This window comes from Lasioglossum baleicum, chromosome 5, assembly GCF_051020765.1.
Source record: "Lasioglossum baleicum chromosome 5, iyLasBale1, whole genome shotgun sequence".
Lineage (NCBI taxonomy): Eukaryota > Metazoa > Arthropoda > Insecta > Hymenoptera > Halictidae > Lasioglossum > Lasioglossum baleicum.
The window spans coordinates 9,981,449-9,998,507 of record NC_134933.1 but is presented as its reverse complement, the minus strand read 5'-3'; the positions used below and the strand labels follow the sequence as shown (position 1 = coordinate 9,998,507).

At 47.5% G+C, this 17,059-nt stretch overlaps 1 protein-coding gene across 1 annotated transcript; it reads left to right on the top strand.

The window, feature by feature from the left end:
• The first annotated feature begins 8,487 nt into the window (after positions 1-8,487).
• Positions 8,488-14,407, top strand: LOC143208907 (segmentation polarity homeobox protein engrailed). The gene is made up of 2 exons (XM_076423851.1): positions 8,488-9,775; positions 12,968-14,407. Exons 1-2 carry the CDS (start codon positions 9,082-9,084, stop codon positions 13,321-13,323), a joined length of 1,050 nt encoding a protein of 349 aa, XP_076279966.1. The 5' UTR covers positions 8,488-9,081; the 3' UTR covers positions 13,324-14,407.
• Positions 14,408-17,059: the final 2,652 nt, after the last annotated feature.

Genomic DNA, 17,059 nt, shown 5'->3' with positions numbered 1-17,059 from the left:
AATATTCGCCGAGCATCCAATTCCCCGGGACATCAGCGAGCAGCGCACAGCCGTTCAACATTGTAGCAAAAATCTGATTGGAAACGCGGCCGGGTAAAAACCCGGCAGAAAAATCATTCATCACGCGAATGCGGGACGGGGTCCGCGGGGCGATGTATATACGAACATCAAATACCACGGGGGAAACCTGATTAATAACGAACAAGAAGCGGCTCGCTCAATCTCCCTGATTCATCGCGTAATAATCGACTCCCGGGATCCTCCATCACGCGGTGCGGCGCGGCGCGCGGTTAACGCGCGGACGCGGACACGTCCGAGAGCGTAGCCGGTCGCGCAGGAGACTTCCACACACCGGGCCTGCCATAACCTCTTTCCGCGGCTTAATGCTCCCACTATTACACACGGGAACCTGTTCCACCTGGAGCAAACAGCGGACGCCTGGATAATTCTCTTCTCTTCCGACGCGTGTTTTTTTTTCGTGAGACGCAAGGGATTTCGCGGCGTGGGACATATGGCCGCGCAGGAGGTGGTTGCTGGACCTCTGCTGGGAACGACAGAACCTCCTTCTGGGGCCTAATGCTCGCGCTATTACACTGGGTACCTGCATCTACTAGAGCTAGCTTCTTGGACTAGGACTGCGCGATTCTCCTTTCTGACGCATCTTATTCGCAGGGCTTGCGGAATTTTGGAGTGTGGGACATGTAGGAAATCGTCATGAGGACTGCCATTGGGTCCATCACAGTCATAGGTCTCTTCAGCAACGATAGAATCCCCTTCTGGGGCCTAATGCTCGCGCTATTACGCTGGGAGAGAAAGCTTCTTGGACTAGGACTGCGCGATTCTTCTTTCTGACGCATCTTATTCGCAGAGGTTGCGGAATTCTGGAGCGCACGACATATAGGAAATCATGAGGACTACCGTTGGGTACATCATAGTCATAGGTCTCTTCATAACCAGCATTACAGAAAAGTCTCCACAACTCCCTCTTTTTAGCGCAGGACGTATCAACGGTTGCAGGAGCCTCTAGTAGGACCTCCAGCAGTCCCAAGACAGGCTCCCAAGGCCCAACGCTCCCACTATACCCTACAGAACCAGTTTCGGCCAGTCTAGCAAGCGCCGACGGTCCCAACTAATTCTCTTTTCCCTGATGTTTTCGCGAAACGTAGGATCTCGTTGCTCGAGTCGGCCACCTGCGAGTCCCGGAGCACTCTCCTCTCTTTCTCCCCGAACACTCATCTACTTAACTTGTGGGGAGCGTTCTCGTGGTCGTCGGTCAGCTCGTTACCAGCCGACGGAGAGCCACGACCATTAGAATAGAAGGCACACACCGGGCACGGTCCGCTTATGCGATCGGGCCCATGGCGACCGCCATATTCGGCCCGGCCGAGGTGCTGGATTACGCAGAACACGTACCAATTTTACATCGGCTTCCTCGAGCTGAGGACACCCCCTTTACCCGCCCCCGAACCCGCCCCCCTTCGACCCCCACAGTTCTCGTATTCGTGGGTTTTTAGTCTACCTTCCCCTCGATTCCCCTCCCTCCTATAGTTCTTGCATGTATACACCGGCCGTTCGCTCGGCTCATAAATGGATTAATGTGATTAACGGGCATCGAGAAAAAGTCCCGTCTGGTAATTGGTTCTCCTGTAGTGGTTTAGAGAGGGGAGAGAGTGAGAGGACATCGAGAGAGAGGGGAGTGAGGAGAACACGGTTGCATTGTTCCCTTTTTGCTACGCGGACAAGACGGCAGAATGCAGTTTAGGGAAGCGTGTAAAAAATCTGAGTGACGAGGCGAATCCACCCGGGGTTTACTCTTTCTTTCGACGCACCGGATAGACGGCTGTTTAGATCCGGCGAAAAAATCCGTACGAGTAGAATACGAACGATCTCATTAATCGGCCGGTTCGTTGCGGTTCGCTTGTACGTTTGATAACGAAGGCTCTTCGGGATTCTCAGATAATGATTCCGCCGGTGGTTGAGTGGCGAGGCGGACCATGTTCGTTGCCTTCTTGAGCGGCGAAGTTTGTCTCTAGGCTCTGCTTCGGAGAAGCGGATTGAATATTCGGTGAGGTTTCAGTCGGTAGGCGAGAGCGAGCGTGAATAGGTTCTTTTAATCGGGAGTCGTTATTGTAATGTCGGACAGCTGGTGCAGGTTGTTGTGGGTTTTTAAGGTTGTGCGCCGGAGCTCGAACATGAATGCTGAATCAGCTCCGCTGTTTTCTGATGTTCCTCTGATTTTTTACTTGATCTCGTAGGTACATTTTTCAGATATTTTCCCGGAAAGAATAATGTACAATTATTGCAATTGATAATGTACGATTAACAGAGAAATTAATTTTGACTAGCTTTCCGGGTTCTGTTACAATGGCGAATCAACTCTGCGGTTTTCTGATGTTCCGATTGTTTCTGTTTGACAGAGAGTTCACTTGATCTCGCAAGTGCATTGTTAAGATATTTTGTTGTGCAACATAATGTATAATTATCGCAATTGATACTGCACAATTTACAGAGAAATTAATTTTGACTAGCTTTCCGGGCCCACTGTTGCAATGGTGAATCGACTCTGCTGTTTTCTGATCATATTTTCTTGTACAAAATAGTTTATAATTATTGCAATTGACAATGTTAACAGAGAAATGAATTTCGACCAGCTGTGTTCAGGCCCACAGCGACAACGGAGCAATGTTTGTCCGTTCATAGTGATAGACGGCGACGCAGCAAATGGATGCCTGGCGTGAACCATGGGCAATCGAACGAAGAGGAATTCGCCGAAGCACGGGAGACCATCGTCCCAATTTTACGGGGCACTTTCACCGGAACAACTTCCCCGTTCGACGGGGGAGGAGCCGGTGTGTCTGCTCTCTCCACCTCGTACATCACCCCACCGCCGATAAATCAGTACACTTTGCGGTTCCCCATCGTGTTAGAACGGTTCATAAGCAGCATACCGGCTTCCCCAGGGTGCGGTTATCTTCGCATGTACCGGGTGTACATTATCTCAGCCGGCAGCTCGTATAAATATAGCTGGGGACGATCGCGGGACGCGTAACAGCCCGTGAAAACGAGCAAGCGAAACCGTTGGATGCCGAGGGGTTGGACGAGCAGCATCATCATCCCTCGACACCGATGAGGGGGGTGGTGGGAGTGGTCGAGTGTTTATAAACGGGATTAGGGGAATCATCGCGGGCGGTGTGTCTCGTGTTGCTGAGGGGTGTGTCTGGGGCTCGGAACGCCGAGAGGGAGCGAGACGGAGAGTGCACTTCGATGTATGGAGCCCGCGACAGGGCCTGGCCGTCGGATACTTTCAATCAGCCCGATTAATCGCGTAGTTATCTGGATTCACGCGTCCCGTCGGCTGCGTTTATTATCGACGTACACCCCTGGCGTTGCTGCTGTAGCTGTTCCCGTCACTGACGCGATCATGATCATGCTGATAACGCTGGACGGTCTCGGTTGCGGGGAATTGTAGATCCGGGGAAATAAAAGCTGTGAATGAAAATGGGGATTCGAGATTCAGGGGAAAATGATTATGCGATTTGTCGCGGGAAAGTCAAACGATCTCGGGTTTCTAATTTCAGCATACTGCTTCAGTGTGCCAACTATTCTTAGGCTGGAGAAGGTGCCAGTCCTTCGATTTTTATTCGAATACTCGCCCCAGGTGTCTAGAACGATTTTGAACGCCTCCTAGAATCTTTTCTCGTAGCTTACTTTCTAAGTTATAAAGAATTCTAATTCCTAACTGCGTACAAAAATTTACGCGAAGAAGTAAAGCAGCAATCTCGTTGACCCCGGCAAATTTTTCTCGCATCTCCTCCGGAGGCTACGGTGTTTCCAGCTCGTAAAATCTGCAGAGGTTCCACACCGCTGCAAATATCCCGGAGTCCTGTAAGAACGACGTTTGCGAGCGTTCCGGGAACGAGGTGATTCCCCAGGATTCTCCAAATTTCACCGAAAAATCGCAATAGGGTTGCGCGTCGTCGTATCGGACGCGCATGGCTACGCGCAGGCTTCTGCTCTAGAAAATACAGCCGGAGCCTCGAAAAACATTTCACAGTGGGGAGAGATCTCGAGTGGAGGGGACAGCGAGAGCCCCGCACGCAAGGTTGCATGTGGATCGGGTCGAATGGGCGCGGTCAATTCGGCCACGCCCCCAGTTTCCCCTCTGGCTGCTGGGCAGTGGGGGGAGCATACTAGCGATTGGTTGGCAACCGGTTCGCGAGGTCGTACCTGCATTAATTATTCTAAATAAGTCGTCGCCCCTGCGGCGGCTGATTATAGAGTTTGCAGTGCCATAAATAGAACCCGTTTACAAATCGCGTTCGGGGAATAATGATCGCTGCGCGGCAAGATCCCCTCCTCCCCCCTGCCCCTTCATTCTTCCTTTTGCAAGACCAACGAAAAACCCAATCAATCCATGACGTATGAGACTCGCAATTGGTCTCGCCCTAGGCGTCTTCTCTTTTCGAATCTCCATTCGTTCTTTCGGGATACGGCGAGATCCTCTAACGAATTAACTGCGTTTGCCACCAGGAGTTTTCTTACTGATCAGCTGGGAAGATGGATGACGAAACCTTGAAATAGCAGACTCGCTTTTTCCTGGGAGCTTGCGATCGATCCACAGCTCACTCGGTTTTTGGGACTCTGCGGACTCTTGCTGCGCTGCTGATCTACATAGTAGTGTCCAGCTTTAACACTCGGACGGCTGAACGTTTTCACAATTTTGTAATCGATGTTCAGGACTATTCGCTGCTGTGTTTATCCATTTTTTAAATATATTTTTGATGGCATTTCTTGTAGACACATTAATCTTTGTAGATCTTAATACAACAGTGCAATTAAATGTTGATTTCGATACTCTGTGTCGAACTTGACTCTGGCGTCCGCCGTCGGAGGATTAAGACAAGGATTCATGCTTAATTTTAATGAACTAGAGATTTGTGATCATGGTCTGGATAAGGTCGAGACCTAAGAGGGAGGATTGTGCAAGTGTTTGTTAAAACATTTCATGACCGCTTGGTTTCAAAGACATTAAGAGAGACTTACATTACAATTCAAGATCAAGAACCTCCGCGATGCATTAATACTGGCTCTCGTAAGATGGAAAACTGGTTTGTACGTCGTTATTATTCAATTTCAATCATGACAGACTCCGAGACGAACTTGTCACAGCAATATCATTTTTCTTTATCTCGCTTGTGAAAATATCTGACACAAATACTCCCATTTAAGAATATCTAAAAAATGATTCAGTCACATTCAAGAACATCTATTTCAATAATTATACGTGTAACATCCATTTCTCCGTTCATATAAAATATTCCATATGAAATTTTAGATATTGCTGTAGCAAATAGACGAATCACGCTGCACTTTCAAGAGCATCAAGATCAGTAGAAGCACGCAAGTACTGACTTCCACCTGAATTCCCCTTAAAGCCGAGTTTAATGGTTAGATAAATCCATCCGAGTCGATTATTGCTGGTAAATTACAGCGTATCGAAGCTGCGAGGAAGATAGTGGTGAAAACTGGTCCACAAGATCGTACCTTCCCCCTTCCTACAGTAAAGCATGGTAGAATGCGGATCGGTTCATAGACTGGAGGGCTTCGATTGATGGATAGACACGTTAAGGTTATTTATAGCGGCTGTCTCTATTATTGTTCTAACACGAATCGAGTCGACGGCGACTCGACTGCGGCGGCTAACGGCTAACGATCGCTTTTTGGTTCACGTGGCAGCTGGTATCCCTAGGTGTGGTCATTAATAAAACCGTAGACCGTAACAACGATCTTACACGTCCGTTCTCGAGAGCGGTCGCGTTGGCGGAACAAAGGAATCGCCTTCTGTTCCCCCCGTCGTCAGCCAGTTCGACCGCGATCAAATTTTAAAAGCCGCTCAGCTTGAACGCCTTCGAAACGCGAAAACAGGTGTAATCGTCACTTGGAAAATTGACGGACACGTTCGTTTATCTGTAACGACTGCGACAGCGCCGCGATAGTGATTAGAACTGGTCGCATTTACATCGCTATCGCCTCTTCCGCTGCTTTTCGAAACACTATGCCCTCCGTCCATTTTCTTCGGCAATTGCTCAGCACTTTATAAATTATTTAGAAAAGAAAGAAAAATCAATGTAGCTCCAGTGTCTCCAAAACTTCATCAGATATAATGAATGACTACTATGAACACTTCTATCTCCAAAAAATATAAGATCGTTCCGAATACTCTGCATATGTATAAGTCTTTCTTCAGGTTTGTTTAGATGATGCACAAAAACTGCAGCGAATATTTTATATTTCTCCCCGAAATATAAACTCTATTTTACATTTTTCTATTTGAAAGAGATTCGGCAGTCCGGAAAACAAAAAGAGTCCACAAACCTGGGTATTGTTTGGACGTTATAATTGTTAAAATCGAAGTATGAAATTTTTCGAGCACACTTCTGAGGCGTTAGAGTGCAAGGGAATGCAGTTTCGCGGCTCCAGATTTGCAGGGCCGCGATTACCGCGAATTAACGTACGCTCGCGTGCAACTCCGCGAGATGAACTCGGTAACGGATGTTTAATTTCGCCGCGTTTTTTTAGCAACGAGCCGTTATAAATCTCGCGTGTTTTTAATGAGCTGCTGGTTGTTCTCGTGTCGCTATCGAATAACGCTTCCGCGGGACAAGAGAGCCGGAGAGCCCTGGCGCGATTAGATGCTCGCGGAGAGGCTAATGGCTGTAATTTTCTCTTCACCGGTTAATGGCGGAGTGTGTCGTCACCACCGCTAACGACGCTCGTTACAGAATCGTCGACGTGTTAACGATAAAAATCTTACGAGAACAATGGAGGAATCCATCCCCCTGGGGGCGCATATTATTTCGTAGTTACGCGCCGAACTGTCTCCGGCCCTGATAATTACCTGATATTGCGAGCTGAAAGTTTCAACGAGACCTAACAAAGTGGATTGCCTCGTCAACTCGTCACACTACTTTAATATTAGTTGGCGAGCTAATTACGGTCTACCGAGTCCAGGAATTTATGAATTATATCAACGATTCGAGATAACACAGTGTAAAAGCGTTCGAAGTTCCTGCCTTCATTTACAGTCGTTTCTATGTGCAGATACGGAAACGGTTCGAGAACGTTAAAAATACATAGCCTCGAGGAGAACTTGTTGGGCGTTTTGTCGAATAAATTGGCGCTTTGTCACGCGCATCAAACGTGCATCATAGGATTTTGTGCATTTGTGGAAAGAATGAGATCAAATTTAAAACAGAAAATACTTATTATTTTCATCTTATTAAAATGTAAAATAGAGATTGTCCACTTGTAAATTACGTTAACAACTCGATGACAACGTGCCAGAATATTTACATACTTCTATCGTCTTCACTGTTCGGTGATTTGTCCGTTCGTGTCGTGAGCGGATAAAATCCGCAGTCTACCGACACACGGATGCCTTTATACATCCAGCAAACAGAGCTCGTATACTACTGCAAAATATTGGAATCGTATGTGGAATGGCGTACTGATTGAACGATCGTGGGTCGCGCGAGCGCAGCCGGAAGCGGGCAGTTAACGAGCAGGGAATGGGCGCGGACCAACATCTGCGCGGGGATAATACATTTGTTCGGCTAACCGTCGCGGAGAGCGGCCTCCCCCTCCCGCGGGACTAAAAAGAGAAGATGAAAGAGCCTGGATCTGCTCCGTTGAATTTTTGTATAAAGCAATTTCGACGCCGGTATGATAAAATCCACGTCAGCGAGGGAATGCTTGTCGACTCGAAGAAATGAATTAGCTGCCTCCCGGCCGGCCGGAGAGACACCGGGGTGGGGAGGAACAAAAGTATGGAGTAGTGGGCGCCGAGTGGTGGGAGGGGAGGCGATTAGGGCGTGGCCAGCCGGGGAGGGGCGAATATGTGGGCGAGATCTTGGCGCGACGCGGCGGTGGGGTTTGGATACGGGGCGGGGAGACGCCGGCTAGCTGGCCGACGCTGCCAGTGGCGCGGATACGGTTTCTTCGGACAAAATTACGGAGTTAACACAACTTCTCAGCCTCCTCTTGTTACACAATATCGAGTTTTATCAATCTCCTCTGACAAGAAACTGCAAAAAGTCTGCGAAACTGTGAAATTTTTAAGAATCTTGTAGAATCTTGCAGATCGTTTCGGAGCGGAGACTACGACTTATGGTTAGAGCGTTCCAGGAAGGTTTCTTGTCGGTGGGTAGAAGAAGGGAAGATGGGACAAAAATCTTGTCACGGCCGGAACGAGACTGGGACGCGCGCGTTGCAGTGGCATCGATCGCGGTAGAACTGGAGCCGGCCCCCTACTATCCGTGCGCGCCGTTGGTGGGGATGAGCGCGAGCGTGGGGGCAGGGTAGAGCCTTACGGCGGGAGGCGGAGCCAGCGGTTGAAGAGTTAATAGAGATACAATCGAGGGTGTCTAGTGCACTGCACTCCAGGCTGGGGCGTAGGAGGAGTGAAGGGGGCGCGGGGTGCGGCGGGGCAGGCGGTAAGTAGGGACCACAGGTCCCCTAGTTTAGACATCACTGAGCGACGGATGGACAGCCAGTCAGACCCGTCACAGCACTCGCTCGAGTCCTCGGAAACCTCGAGAAAAGCCAATACCAAGGAGACCTCTCCGGTCTTGGTGGAGACGCAGCGCTTCGAACACCGTTAATCTCGCTCCGGGCCACAGGGACTGCGGACGCAGTGCTGACGACGTTACGCAGTTAGGCGAGCCTGCCACGTGTGCACTTAGGTCGCAAACGTGTGACGCAAGAGCGCGGAAGGACGAGAAGGAAACTCCGGTGTCGATCGACGGGACTAAAATAGTGAACAGAGACAGAAAGGGGGAGAGAAACAGAGAGAGAGAGAAGGAGAAGATTGTGACACGTGCGCGCGGTTGTTGAAAGAACTTTGCCCGGGAATCTCGATAGTGGGTTAGTGCTCCAGTTGCTGACTGACGTACTGTGTGGATCCTGTGCTCCTTCGTGAATATGACGGCAGAGGGCTAACGTCAATCCTCGTCGAAGACCTCGTCGACAACTGCTTCGATCGAAGATAGATCAGAAGAGTGACAGAACTTATCGATTCGAAAGATGAGCGTAGCCTTGGTGACCATGGACTCCGCGTACGGTCTGCGCCTAGGTCTCAGCACTCACCACCATCACCACCACCATCATCCTCACAGGGTACGCTCTCCTGAGAGCCACGTGGTGCCCCATGAAGAGCAGCCGCAGGACCGCAAAGAGGACATCGAGACACCTCTCAGGTTCAGCGTGGTGAACATCCTGAGACCCGAGTTCGGACGCGAGGCAATCCGCAACACGAAGACGCCGAAGCAGACCAGCCTGACCACCGGACACCCGACTACCATCCCGGTCCCAATCCCACGGCACAGTCCCCTTTCTCTGCCGCGGGACCTCAGCCTGTCCTCGAGCAGACTGTCGCCTTCCAGGCCCCAACCGGCCAGTTTTTCGGTACACCGGGACAGGGACTTGTTTTCTTCGCATTGCGGACTAACTTCGCCACTGCAGAGGACCAATGGCCTCAGCAGGAGCGGCAGTCTAGAGAGTCTAGCCAGCAGCAGGAGCTCCGTCACCGGAAGCTCCGTCACGGGAGCACCGTCGCTGGGATCCACGTCCTCCACTATCAGCGGAGACTCGCTCAGTGGGGACACCAACAACAACAGCATTGCCAACAACTCGGGCTCGCAGCAGAGCACTCTCAATGGGCAGAGTAATTGGCCGGCGTGGGTCTACTGCACCAGATACTCCGACAGACCCTCTTCCGGTAGGTCCTGTGACATTTTTACAAACCTCGTACAAACTCCAGAAAGAATTTTTGACTGAATTCTTGAATCAAGAATTATATATAAAAAATTGCAGTGTAAAATCTCACAAACGATTACATGACGTCGAAGAGAAATCGTTTGACAGCTGACACGATAGTTCGCGCCCCTCTCGCATTTTTCACGTCTAGTTTCTCCTAAAAAGAAAAACAATCTTGACACATCGTAATCATTCATTAATATACTTTTTTACTTTTCCCGTGGAACACTCGTATCGTCCAGATGGCGTTCAAGAGAAATCATTTGTTGTACGATACTCGTTCCACGGTTTCTCTCGAAAAGAAAAACCGTTCTGAAATGATCAATAAACTTTTTACTTTCCGGAGTGTCTTGTAATAAATGTACGGACCAAACGAGGCTCGAGAGAAATCGTTAGCTGGCCGACACTAATTACAATTAGCTCAACAAGCTCCTTTCGCGTTCTACAAAGATTTTCCCAGCAAACGGCGGATTCAATTCGACTTTTTCTCCGCGTAGTAGCAGAAAATAGGTTAATTTTCTGGCGGATGAGCACACGAGAAGCGTCCCGATTGGGACAATCGAATCTCGTCGATTATTGAAGCTCGCGTTTCCTCGGATAGACAGATACGTCTCAGTTAATCGCGGTATCAAGGAAGTCCGTAGTGCGCGCGCGCGCCCGCGACCATAGTCGCGGTTCTGGTCGCAGCATTTCTCCGTATCCGTTTAATCAATTAACTTTGTCGACCGTTACATCTGGAAACCAGTTTCTATGGAAATCAGCCGCGTTTCCCGCTAGCTATCCGCTGCTGCGCTCTAACAGAAACAGCAGGGGGGTAGATAGAGAGAGAGAGAGAGGGATATCGAAAAATCGCAGACGACGCATAAAGCTCGCCTAATTACACCTGGCGCGCGCGATCAGATTCCATAAAGAAATACCAGTTTTCCCCGTAGCGTCTTGCCCGTTCCGGTTCCGATTTAGTTTAGTGTCACCGGTGTGTGCGCGCCCCGGGATCTTAACTGTTACGGGCCTGCATAGCTTATGTATAATTGCCGACCCGTAGAACGCTGACTTTCCCTCCCCCTTCTTCACATGGTGGGGTGAACGTACGACTCCGATACCACCTGCACCCGTTCGCAGAACCTAATTGCTCACAACCTATATCCTCTGATCTACCCTCGGCTATCGGTCGCTCTGTGTCCTAGATACCCGTGCGCGTTGTCTTGGGTCCTAAGCCCCAATGGGTGGTCCTAGAGCCGGCCGATCAAGCCGCGCTAATTACCGCCAATCGCGATCTGTGTCTTCCTTAATTAAAGGGGCGACCGAGCGTGATCGATCGGGGGGATCCGATCGATCTGCTCACGGAGAAATTTCGTGGCCATGGCGAAGTATGATGGATGGGTCAATCGGATCGGTCCCGATCTTCCTTCCTGCTTACGAACATCCAGCTTCTATTTTTGTTAGTGTTTCCTGGTTTTCGGACTCGAATTCTAACGGAATGGATTGTGTAGGTACGATTTCTAGGTTTATTTTCACTTTAGTCAATTCATCTGGAAACCCTCAATGTATGTTTAATTTTTAATTTCGTTTGGAATTTTTATTTTAAACCCAATTTCTTCTTCAATTTTTCTTTCTGTGTTGTGAGATGTATTTCTTCGAAATGTGAATAACCTAACAGCTGCTCATTGACGAAGCCTATTGTATTTATTTATGTTTGCCCTATTTTATCTTTATACCCCCATTGCACTTCTTCTTTGGTCCAGTTTTCTTCCAATTTTTTCTCTTCATCATTTTTGGTCCGTTGCCTACCTCGAGGTTGAAAATGAGTCTGATTCGAGGAATATATGTTGCCTAAAGAGTATTCACAGCAATTTTTTAATAAATGCAGAAGCCAACTAACATTCTTCCCTTTCACCACCCAATTTCTCACCTCGTCCAATTAAAGCCCGTTGAAGTTAAAATTTGCAAAGTTCGTCGTCGAGCAATTACCGTTGACTGGGATATTTTTCAAGCCCTGCGCGAACCATGAAAAATTGGAAGATTGCGATCGCAGGTAGCCGATGTATTATAATAATAAATCTGCAGTCTAGTAACGTTTCCGCGGTGGTGGCTTCGCACCTGGAGCACAGCGAGGCAACAGCCTGCGAAAGGAAGTTCCATTAGAATTTTCAGTAGCGGTAGCGATTTGTCCCGCGGAACAAGCGGTTAAGAAAGTGAACGAGCCGGAGTTTCTGGCCGCTGATAGCGGCCGCGCGTGTTTCGATGTTATGCCACTTATAAATATTCATCGCGGCGAACATGGGCTGGCCGGGGCCAGCGGTCACGACTGCGACCATTTTTCCGTCTTCTCGTAGCCGGGCACCCAATTTGGTAATACACCGTAATAATCTAGGCCTGTGGCCGATAGTCGCGACAGATAAAAGCGACTTCCAGGCTGTGCTCTCTCTCTCTTTTCGATCTAGCTCTCTCGGAAAATAAAATGATCCAGCTTGGCGACGGCGGCGAGGCGGCCGGGCCGCAGCAACGCAGATAGCTGGCCGTGCTCTCGGACCCCAAGTATGGTCTCAAAGGAACCTCTCATTCGGCTCGGTTAATTACCATTTACATACTTGTCCCGCGGAAGACTGGCCGAACTTTGATTATAAATCTCCCGCGAGCTCCGCGTCATTCGTTTCGACTCGATTTATGCGATCGAAAGTAGTGCACGATTTCTTTTATATTTTGCATTGACAAATTGAGTTTCATTGCGATATCAGATTTTACAGAAACAGATTTTTAAAGATGAACATTCGTTTTATGTCCAGGTTACGTCCACACAAAAAGAAAATGAGCGATTTTCACTCGGAGAAATAAATGTTGATACACTGTATATTCGCGGTACAGTGGTTAAAAATAGTATTTCGCGTCCTCGGTCTAATTATAACGAAACGACATACTCGCCGATTTTACTTATCGTTTGTCGCGGCGCTTGTAAACAACCGGAATGAAAAACCCGGCCGGTTAACAGGATAAAGGTCCGGCGTATGCTCGTGGAATTCGAGCTCCAGCCAGTGTCCCATTGTATGATAATAATTGGCCGGCGTATCTCGCGGCCGTATCGCGTGTTAACTATAGATTAGGAGCATCAGCCGGTGATTTGCGAGGGAATAATCGTCCCGATCTATCCGTGTTGCAGGGCCACGTACGAGGAGGGTGAAACGTTCGCAGAGCGCCGGGAAATCCAGCTCGCCGGAAGAGAAGAGACCTAGGACAGCGTTCAGCGCGGAACAATTGGCGAGGCTGAAGCGGGAATTCGCGGAGAATCGATATCTCACGGAAAGAAGGCGGCAGCAGCTGTCGAGGGACCTGGGTCTGAACGAGGCGCAGATCAAGATCTGGTTCCAGAACAAGAGGGCGAAAATCAAGAAAGCCAGCGGACAGAAGAACCCTCTGGCGCTTCAGCTGATGGCCCAGGGACTTTATAATCACTCCACCGTGCCCGTTGACGAGGACGGCGAGGAAATCATGACTGGCAGTAATCAGTCCCACTAACGATTGGAAACGAGGATGTACAAAATTTCGATTGGAATCCTTCTTTGTTGACGATGAACGTTGCATTGGGTGAGCCATGGACATCTTCGAAGATACTTGGCCCTGAAGGTGCATCATTGAATTGGTAAAATGGCGATCAATTTGTTGAACTCGCTGTTAATCTTCTCTTGGTCGTCGAGTTGGGAGGTTGATTAATGTTTCTGGGGTGATACGTTCTAGAAGAGTATTGCAATTTTTCTGGGACGTGTTCTAAAAGCTAGAGTCGAGTAAGGTTATGATACGGATAGTTTCGTGGTTTCCAAAGCGTACCGCTGGATTTTATGGGACATCGTTCGAATCGATCAGGTTCCAGCGGCTATTAATAATCGTCGAATGATTTTACGACGGTTTTATTGCGCAGCTGTGAGGGCATACTATCTCGAAACGGGTGGAACCTTCCGTATAATCGCGACGGCCGCGCGGTGATTCGACGAACTAGCTTGTGCTCGTTTTCCACGAGCGACTCTTGTCCGAGACTGAGACTTTGTATTTCACCGAGAGAGTATGCATTATATCGGCGTAGATACGGTTCTAGATACACGGGCCTCGATTATACCGATCATTATCGATTAGACGCTTAAATTATTTATTTCCGTCTGTACATAGCTGTAAATAGGACTGGTCGTGATATATGTGTATAATGTATGATACGAGATAAAGTTAATTGCTGCGCGAAGAATCTATATGTATAATGTATATGTATATGTATTTTATTCTGTATGCATCGGTGCACATGACCGGCGTGAATAAGAAAACGATCTCAACACTGTATATTCCTAATTATTGTACAACCTGTACGGATAGATCTATATGCACGTGTGTATATACGTCTCTATAGAAAATATAGCGTTATAAATATAAATGTACGTGTATATGTTACGCTCACGTGTGTGCAGACAGACTCGGAATAGTATGCGTATTATGTATGTATGTATGTACCAGTGTCTCACAATAAGTGGTCGATATAATCTATGTAACCCGCTTACATGTTGCCACCGATTAAATCGAATTAAAAACACAACGCTCTTGCCTCGTTCCTTTACTATGTTATTTACCTGTCCTCGAATTCTTCGTCGTGTAGAATCTTCCAGGTGTATCATACACACACACACATACACCGGGGAACACCACTAGATTAAATCTCGATCGGTAATAGATGAAACCCGGTTGCACACCGTTCCCTTCACGGAGCAAAAATATCAGCTCCGATTTAAGTAGAATACACGCACGATCCGCATGATTTAATAGCTTCATCGACGGAGAAAACTGTTCGAGTGACGAGACACGTAATTCGAAAATAATTGGTTGGTTCGAGTAATTCGGCCGCTGAATTATTGGTCGCATAAATGAAACCTTGTTGCGTGTGCTATCCCGGGAAAAATGTGATTTACGGTTCACTAATTATATGACAGAGTTAATGTAAGTATCGGTTCATGAGGAGACTGTTAATCGGGAAAGACAGTGCTACGGTAGCGAGGAGAGGGTTGTAATTTTCGGAAAATAATTGGGTCGATGAATTGCTGAAAGTATGTAATTTTACCGATTTTTTTCAATTTATAGTTGAGTGGAAATTGTGCATTTTTTTTATTATATTCTTTAGAATTATCGTACTAGTCTCAGCAACTTTTTATTGCGTTAGATTTTTCGTTGACGTTCCCTAATGTTATTAGTGCTTCTTTGAACACTGCAGTTGAGATCGTCTTCGATAAAATCAATCTGTAATTACCACAATTTTTATTTGATTAGGAGTCTGTGAATCGGGTAAGGTAATTCTTCGCTACTGAGGGGAGGGATGTAATTTTCGGAAAATAATTGGGTCGAAGAATTGCTGAAAGTATGCAATATTACCGATTTTTTTCAATTTATAGTTGAGTGGAAATTATGCATTTGATTGTATTCGTTAGAATTATTTTACTAGCCTCAGCAACTTTTTATTGCGTTGACATTTTTCGTTGACGTTTCCTAATGTTATTAGTGCTTCTTTGAACACTGCAGTTGAGATCGTCTTTGATAAAATCAATCTGTAATTACCACAATTTTTATTTGATTAGGAGTCTGTGAATCGGGAAAGGTAGTTCTTCGGTAGCGACGGAAGGGTTGTAAATTTCAGAAAACAATTGGGACGAAGAATTGCTGAAAGTAATTTCACCGATTTTTTTCAACTTATAGTTGAAATTGTGCATTTGTTAAAATCAATCTGTAATTAGCGCAGACAATTTTTATTTGATTTCTTGAATCGCGGTTGAATTTTTCCGGAATAAAAGGACGAAAGATGACTCCCGAACAAATTCCAATGACCTGCGAAGCTCGTTAACTGCGGACTCGATTTTGTCGAGAAATATATTAGCGGTGCGTATCGAATCCGCGAATTCATTCGCGAAATAAATTCAAGCGTTCCGAATATTTCCAGCGTCGTGTCGGAATGAAAAAAAGGCAGAAGGGACAATTCCGAGGCGAAAGCGGCGGCAGAGTAATTAGTAGAATTTACGTGGCCGAAAAATATGCGAGGGCAGGGGTCGAGAGCGTCGGGGGACCGTTCACGGTGTGACACGCCGTGACGCGCTAATTGATCCCGAATTAACGAGCCACCCGGTACCTCGAGCGCGACCGACAAATGGAACGTGGCGAGGATGACAGTGCGCGAACGGATCAAACGCTATTCCACCGGCTACTATACCGATCGGGAACGGATAAGCGGATATGTGCGCACCTGTCCGACGTTATACTACTCGCGAGAACAGATTTACAAGCCGTTTTCGCGAGAAATTTCCGCACAAATGACTCTTGACCGGCAAACCGTGTTTTCCGCTCACAGAGAACAGATTTATGCCAACTTCGACTTCCAAACAGGAATCTAAGGATGTCGATGATTAGCCTGAGCACTCTATGCATTGATGAATTTTTATAGACAATACAAATTGCATTAAATCACTTGCTCCTGAATTGTTCTTTCAGAAATATCCAAATTATAAATATGTTTCTCTGTGAAATCTTGTTAGTGAACTTCTCTATTGAAGAAGTACATATTTAAACAAAACGAAATCGTAAATAAATGCAATTTTGTTGTAAATGCATAAAATTCGCAGTCTACTAAAACAGTCTAGAAAAATGTTTAAATAAGAGTAAAAGCGTTCCGAGGTGCCTCCTATATTTCGCAACAACCACTGAAAATTTTTATTTTGCACAATGATCCAGTAGTACCAACGTAATACGCAGGAGACGGAAAGGAATTTTAATTATTCGTCGATCGGTTGTTTGCGCGGAACAAACGAATTCATCCAATAAGAACGGCCGCCATGATGAACGCGGATACGGCGTTTGTCGAAATTTACGCGTTCAATAGTCGATGCCGATTAAACAGCAGTCGGGGAACGGTATTAATTGTTTCGCGAATTTGCAGAGGCTGCAGCTCGGTTCAGCTTAACCAGGCGACCACTGCAAACGACGACACCACACTCTCTTCCGGGCGTTCGAAAACAACGGGCGAAACGGTGGCCCGAACCGGGGATAAATTACAGAGTCGTTGTCCTTGGCCATTGTATTTAACCGTGACGATCCCTAATTGGTAATTCTATCGCCGGCCCGTAGCATTGCCCGACGTAATTGCGCGCAACGGTATTTTCGCGAGCGACGCTCTCTCGGGGAATCGATTTCGCCAAGTTCGACTCTTCGCGAGCGCGCGCGCGCACGAGAAAAA

Excerpts from the sequence above, each read along its gene's own strand:
- LOC143208907 (XM_076423851.1), top strand. The coding sequence starts at position 9,082 with ATGAGCGTAGCCTTGGTGACCATGGACTCCGCGTACGGTCTGCGCCTA. Across the intron at positions 9,776-12,967 it reads CTCCGACAGACCCTCTTCCG|GGCCACGTACGAGGAGGGTG; the intron begins GTAGGTCCTGTG and ends TCCGTGTTGCAG.